The sequence below is a fragment of the Symphodus melops genome (genome assembly GCF_947650265.1).
Source record: "Symphodus melops genome assembly, chromosome: 8".
Lineage (NCBI taxonomy): Eukaryota > Metazoa > Chordata > Actinopteri > Labriformes > Labridae > Symphodus > Symphodus melops.
Window position 1 is genome coordinate 4,858,309 of NC_136698.1, and position 7,200 is coordinate 4,865,508.

At 43.6% G+C, this 7,200-nt stretch overlaps 1 protein-coding gene across 1 annotated transcript; it reads left to right on the forward strand.

Moving 5' to 3' along the window:
* Positions 1-759: 759 nt before the first annotated feature.
* Positions 760-3,615, forward strand: ccn1 (cellular communication network factor 1). Its single transcript, XM_079350500.1, has 5 exons — positions 760-1,015; positions 1,196-1,421; positions 1,815-2,159; positions 2,275-2,477; positions 2,595-3,615. Exons 1-5 carry the CDS (start codon positions 968-970, stop codon positions 2,895-2,897), a joined length of 1,125 nt encoding a protein of 374 aa, XP_079206626.1. The 5' UTR covers positions 760-967; the 3' UTR covers positions 2,898-3,615.
* The last annotated feature ends 3,585 nt before the right edge of the window (positions 3,616-7,200 follow it).

Below are 7,200 nucleotides of genomic sequence, written 5' to 3' on the forward strand. Positions count from 1 at the left end.
TCTGGTGCGCATCTGGAAATGCTTAGCTGCTCTGAATAAAGGCGCTGGAGAGCCAGAAATAGACACTGTTAAACGTATTTCTACCCACATCTTTAGACCCCAAGACACATTTTAAACGTGGCCACTGCATCATGCTATAAAAGTGAATTTAACAAAGTGCATTCATCAGAAAAAAATTTACGCACAAAAAATGACATCATGCCATACGGAACAAAGTAGCACATATGGTCAGCTGAAATAAGTTTATAATAACGTTATTATACTTATCACACTGTGGTATTGTTTTACTATATGCTTTGGTTTGTTGTAAAAGATTACACAGTGATAAACTGTTTTAAAAGAAGAACACGTCACTGAAACCAAAAATACCAAATGATCTCATCGAAGTCATTTGGGTATAAAGTAAGGAGAGGGAGGAAGCACAGGTCTAAAAGTGACAGAAAAGCATCTTAACTTTTTCTACAGAGAATCAGTGGAGTTTTCGACAACAGTTGATAGATGTGAGAATCGAGCAAGAGAAAGAAAATGAAAGGGGGGATAAACAAGAAGGGGGGAAAAAATGTGAGACGGAAAAGTGTGTTCAGATGGGATCCAGGGGGGAAAAATCCATTTGAGAGCGAAAAAAAAAGAGAAAGGTTTAGACAGGGTGGAGCTTAGGTCTTGGATGGAAAATGCGCCGAGAAACATTCCTGGCATAGTTTGGGAACAGTTCAGCAGGCAGCCCAGGAACGACGTCAGCTTCCCACTACGGTATAAAAGTCCGGAGGTGGCTGGACCTCAGCAGACTGCAAGCGCTTTACCGAGAGCTTCAACTTCTCTAAAGGAGCCTCTAACAGCAGAGACTACCAGCAAACAAACCGAGCGAGCGAGGGAATACCTAAGGACTCCTCCGAAGACACTCTTTACCTACTTTTTGTACAACCGAGCACAGGATTCCTCCTTGACGCGAAGAAGATATTTAACAAAGATGCTGATGCTTACTGTTGTCGTTACCTTCCTGGGAAGCCTAAACTTGGTGAGTTATTCCTCTTCTTCGCTTCTGAATGTAGAAACTTCGTGTTGTTTGTATACTCTTGTGAGAGACAGCAGATGTTTGTTAAAAACACACGAAGAGTTTTATTAAAGTTTGCTGAGGCATGAGTTAAACAAAAAAAAGTTCAGTCTCTAACGACAGACTGTGTTGCTGGTTGTTTAGGTCCTCTCCTCCTCCTCCTGCCCCTCCGTGTGTGAGTCCCCCTTGGAGATGCCCAAATGCGCACCAGGCGTGAGCGTCGTGCTGGATGGCTGTGGCTGCTCTAAAGTTTGCGCCAGGCAGCTGAACGAGGACTGCAGCCTGACCGAGCCTTGTGACCACACCAAAGGGCTGGAGTGTAACTTTGGGGCCAGCTTCGCTGCTGCTACTACTCGTGGCATCTGCCGAGGTATGTAGAAAAAGCCTCTAGCTACAGATATGCATGGTGATTTTCTATGAGTGTTTGTTAAAATATGGGAAGTTATTCTGGACTATTCCAGTGTGAGATGATTATGCTTTTTTAACTAGCCTAAGGTTCCAGTTTAAATAAGGGGGTTAGATTTAGGAGTATGGGAAGCTGTGTGATTTCAACAGTGAGGAATGCAGATAGAAGGAAACTAGACTAAACTCACAGTACAGACAGCCCACTGTGGAGGAAAAAAAGACTCCTCAGGCAGCCTCAAGAATTTCACAGTTTAACTGATCCTTACCTGGCAGCCATGTGATGTCTTCTGCAGACTTTTCCAAGCAAAGCAGGAAAGAATAACATTCCTTTCCTCCTGTTTTTTTTCTCCCCTTGCAGCAAAGTCAGAGGGCCGACCCTGCGAGTACAACAGCAGGATCTATCAGAATGGAGAGAGCTTCCAGCCCAACTGTAAACATCAGTGCACATGCATCGATGGAGCGGTGGGGTGCGTCCCGCTGTGCCCGCAGGAGCTCTCCCTGCCAAACCTGGGCTGTGCCAACCCAAGACTGGTCAAGGTGGCAGGCCAGTGCTGTGAAGAGTGGGTGTGTGATGATGGCAAGCAGACAGATATCCTGGAGAAGATCTTTGGCAAAGACATGCTAACCGATGAGTCGGAAAGAGAACTCACCAATAGGAACGAGCTCATTACTATCGTCAAGGGAGGACTCAAGTCTCTCGCAGGTAAGAAAGTTGTCCCTTATCCTGGATTTTTTTTTCTCTCTTCAGACACATTCATAAGATTTTAAAATATGCAGGATTCTAAAATGCTCATGTTTCCTCTTTCTTCTTTTGACAGCATTCAGATCACAGCCTGAAGTCCACATGTTTGACAGCCAGAAGTGCATCGTCCAAACCACGCCCTGGTCCCAGTGCTCCAAGAGCTGTGGAACAGGAATCTCGACCAGAGTCACTAATAACAACAGCGAGTGCAAGCTGGTCAAAGAGACAAGAATCTGTGAAGTGCGGCCATGCACCCAGTCACTTTACTCCAGTCTGAAGGTAAGCTTGAGGCGCCAGTACTCAATGTGATCCAAGCATGCAAAAACCTTCAAATGCATCATTTTAACTGGGTTTGAGTGCACGACTGATGTCAATCTTCTCTTTGTTTGTCTGCAGAAAGGAAAGAAGTGCAGCCGAACCAAGAAGTCCAGCCAGCCAGTGAAGTTCACCTACGCCGGCTGCTCCAGCCTGAAGAAGTACAGGCCCAAGTACTGCGGAGCCTGCGTGGACGGCCGCTGCTGCAGCCCCCACGACACCCGAACCATCCGCGTCAAGTTCCGCTGCGAGGACGGCGAGACCTTCAACAAGAACATCATGATGATCGAGTCCTGCAAGTGCACCTACAACTGTCCCCATGCCAACGAAGCCTCCTACCCCTTCTACCGCCTCTCCAATGACATCCACAAGTTTAGAGACTGATTTGGTGGCGGATGTCCAAAGCCTTCGGCAAGAGAAAGACATCATCAGCAGTACTGGCGGCCAATGGCGGTCAAGATGAATGCAGGGGTGTAAATAGACTTCCAATCAACTACCAGCTTCTTGTTGTAACTAGATTCCTAAGGAATCGTTGGCTTACATCATGAGGACTTAATGAAGTGCACTGTTTGCTGTGACTCGGCAGCATTCTTAACTAAGAACCGCTTCGTATGAATGGAGCATCAAAAGTAGCTTCGTTATGGAGCAAGATGTAATTAATATTTGTACATTCATGTTAGTCTCTGATATCAATTCACTGTGTATATTTTGATCCTTTACATCAGACATGACACAGACTGTAGACTTGTGTGTGTATAGGTAGATATGCACATGCGCAACTTCAATTAGCATACCATCCTGTATCTTAAGAGCAAGACACCGAAATGTAACCTCTCGACTTGTTTAACAAGTGTGCGGTTTCATTCCTTCCTGACGTGGGCATTATTGTTCATGTTTTGTGGCAGCTATTGAACTCCTTTCATGAAAAAAAAGACAAAGCGAAACATGTCAAAGGATGAATGAATGTTTTTATTATTGTTATTAATATTATTTATCAAAAAATGTAGCTTCTTTATTTGGATATTATGTGTCATACTGGAATAAATTGTAAAATGATTTAATTTTATATGCTACAAATAAAACTGATTTATTTATGAAATAAGACACTGTCTGGGTTCCGTTTGTCTGAGCAAGGCTGCAGGACAGCACAAAGGACAATGCTCCAATGCATCAGGGGAGATGGGGGGAGGTTAAAGCCAACCATTCCCAGAGAAAATCCCCCTGTTATATCATTCTGTAGAGCCAACAGATTCTCAGACAGACACTGAGCAGGGTCAGTCCCTTCTTATATAACACAACCTCAGAGGCTCTCTCTCTCTCCTGACTTTCTGTGCGTTGGAATGCAATTCTGCAGCAAGCTAGCTTTCTTTCATTTGATCTAGCTAAGCCATACACTTGACTGATTCTGAGGGGGGGGGAGATTAAGTCCACGAGCAGCAATGAGTATTTGAGTATGCCAAGAATCTTAAGTGCTGCACTGAATGGGCTTGGATTAGACACCCTGCAAGAAGGACAATGACTATTATTGCATACAATGGGCAGTATACAAAGAATGCATTCCCTGGGAAGCTTTTCGCTTCTTTTTTTTTTTTTTTTTTCACACGGCAGCATAGCAATACCAAATTGACCTAATTCATTAGCAGTTGCCTTTAACAGAGAATTAGCTGCATTGGCCTCTGTTGGCTCTTAAACTGCAGGGGTCTGCTAAACAGTTGTAAACAGCCCTGCAAAGTCGTGAGGGATTAAGTCTACCTTCCAGGTTTCACTTTAACAAGCATTAAGAAATACTATTACGAGGTAGAAGCAGGGGAAGGACAGGAAACAGGGGTAACATAGTTTCTTCCGTGGTCATAGAAACTTCAGTTTTCCAGCTTCTGAAACAGTGTGTTGCTACTGTCACAAGCGGCACTCGAAGACAAAAATAAATATGAGTCTGAAAGGATGTTCTCTTTTTCTCTTTTGAGACAGAGGGTCTAATGGCAGATTCTTGCACCTGGTACAAACACCTACAGTACAGTCTGAACTGGGGTAAGGAGAGCAGAGCTCAGGGGCAACGACAGGGAAGGGTTTCTTTTTTGATCCAGGTAGAGGGAGCGGCTCAGGAATGTAGCAGTGGCTCAGAAAGCAGACATCCTGATGGGCGGCAGATGTTGGAAAATATTTCAGAGCAACATGTTCACTTCAGCTCAGTGGATTTTCCAAATATACACAAACACTCCCGAGTGCACGCTTGAATCCACAAAAAGGCATTTTGTCTCCTCACAAACAACAACTATGAAGAACCCTAACTATCTGAAGCTACAGGGAGCTCCTGCACAACATTCCTGCATACTAGCTGCTGGAAAATAAGCCTTGATCGAGTGTGTTTAATAAGAGGTTGAGCAGGACACACTGCCTTTGATTGAGCTGCATACCGCACAGGATGTGCCCACTGAGGTTTTACAGATTGCTCACATGAAAGGCTCCTGAGGTTTACCAAATCACAAAGATGTGTGGCCACCCCATGCAGCCAGTTGTACACTTCCAGGGAGCCCTGTTTGTGCTCTTTGCCTTTCTGTTGTTTCCATAAGGAGAAAACATACATCGGCAGAGTTTAGAAAGTGCCATGTAATGAGACTGTCAGTTGTCTTGTTAACACAGTGGAGGTGACTTGCTTACGTAATGGCACCTGCATGTTAGGCCGATTTGTATTTTTCGATCATCTGTAGCATAACGTACAGAAAGTGGAAACAGCCACAACCCTTCAGCTCCAAAAGATCTCACCATGCTTTACGAGAAATAGTATTGTCACAGCCAAGACGGCACAATTCTGTAAAAACCATCACACTCTCGCTCACATGCACCACTGTAATTATATCACCCAGAGACTACCTCATCCCCTGAACCCAGAAAGTGTTTATATGACAAAGACATTAGTATTAAAGCTTCATCAACTACTACGTAATGCTTTGTAACCAGAAGCAAACAGCACTGAGAGTGGCCATTACAACATGCTGGAAGCTGCTGAGCACTGATGTAAGCTATTTTACAACCCCCTTGTCTGCAACCTCAGGTTAATACTCACTGTTATAAGGAACCAGTGGGGAAGAAGTAAAGAGGGTTAGAGGCTGGCCACCAAGTACTAATGCAGAGGCAGACGCTTGTTGCAAAAGGCACCATCTGCTGGACAAGATAGGAACTAGCATCCTGAAGTCTGTCACCTGATACACCTGCACGTTTGAAAGTTTTAAGAAAACAACGTGCAGCAAAAAAAGTCTTTTATTTGTGTACTGTAATGAACTCATGTATTTCCCTTTGTATCTCACTGAAACACAGTGATGTCAAAGATATCCATTAGCTAAAGGGCGGAGGACCCTCTTGTATAAATCAGCATGAACACGTACATACACAACAGTGACAGTAATGCAGCTCCACAGACACACCCTGCACATCCACATCTGTAATTACACAAGAGCAACCATCCCCTCCCAGGCTGTTGGATTGTACAGTCTGTCCCCAGAGGCCTGCTGGCTACTGAGGTGATTATTTCTCTCAAACAAGCCGAGCATTGATGGAAGAGGCAGAACAGAATCTTTGGGCGTCTAAAGACAATGTTCGAGGGAATATTCTCCGAGGGGGCAGATGCCGTCAACAACTGAGCTAATGTTGGCATATGCTGCTTGACTAGTGTTTAACAATGAGATCACAATATCAGAAACTGTTATTCTGCCTTCAAAGTCCTCAACATGTCATAGAGACACTGAACTACAGCTCATTTATTTAACACTTGTGATTTTTTCCAAATGCAAAATATCAGTGAAAACAATATTTGATCTGGACACTAACAGGTGTAAGGTGCAGATGTGGCGTTGAATCCCAGCTCTCCAGGCCTCTCCTCTTTCACAACATATTTAGGTGTTGTAAGGTCGTCAAAGTTGTCAAACTTTTCTTGAATCCCCCCCCCCCCCCCTCCCACACACACACACACACACACATTTTATTTTTATTTGAATTGATGCTTTTTTGATACCAAAATGATGCAATCGCTGTTATTTAAATGAGCGACAGTATTGAAAAGCTGCTTTCAGAAAACTTGACATTTAGTCATGTTTTCCCCAAAGCCACTGACACCGAAGAGAGAGAGAGAGAGAGCACTGTCTGAGCCGCACTAATAAGTTGGAACCAGCATATTTGTGCAAGTTGGACAGTTATCCTGCATTTTCTGGCACATTCAAAACAATGAATTACTCAACAATTGGTGCCAGGGACTTGTGTCTTTGTTGCCTTGGTATCAAAACAGGTATCAATACTGTTGATTTTTACGAGAATAATATCAAAGAATAAAAGTCTGACACTGTGACAACCTTAAAGTCTAGTTAGTGTAAATCCAACGCAGTGTTCAGAAAGCTCAATATTAAAGCTGGGGTATAAAAATCTATTGTCTAAAACTTTATTATAACACATCAAGCAGCCAGACAAATCCACCCGACACTACAGTTGGTCTGGACGAAAAAATTAATCAAGGGGCATTTTGAGGGAACCGACTGTACCCAATAATAAATACTTTTGGGGAAATAAAAAGCATCGGCTGCCTGAGTTAATATTTATTTGTATTTAAACTGGTTGGTCCCACTGAGATTAAGAACCTTTTTTAAAAGGGAGATCTGGCCAAGACAGACAGAAGTAAACACCACAAGTAACACAAAAG

Excerpts from the sequence above, each read along its gene's own strand:
- ccn1 (XM_079350500.1), top strand. The coding sequence starts at position 968 with ATGCTGATGCTTACTGTTGTCGTTACCTTCCTGGGAAGCCTAAACTTG. Across the intron at positions 1,016-1,195 it reads TCCTGGGAAGCCTAAACTTG|GTCCTCTCCTCCTCCTCCTG; the intron begins GTGAGTTATTCC and ends CTGGTTGTTTAG. Across the intron at positions 2,160-2,274 it reads AGGACTCAAGTCTCTCGCAG|CATTCAGATCACAGCCTGAA; the intron begins GTAAGAAAGTTG and ends TTCTTTTGACAG.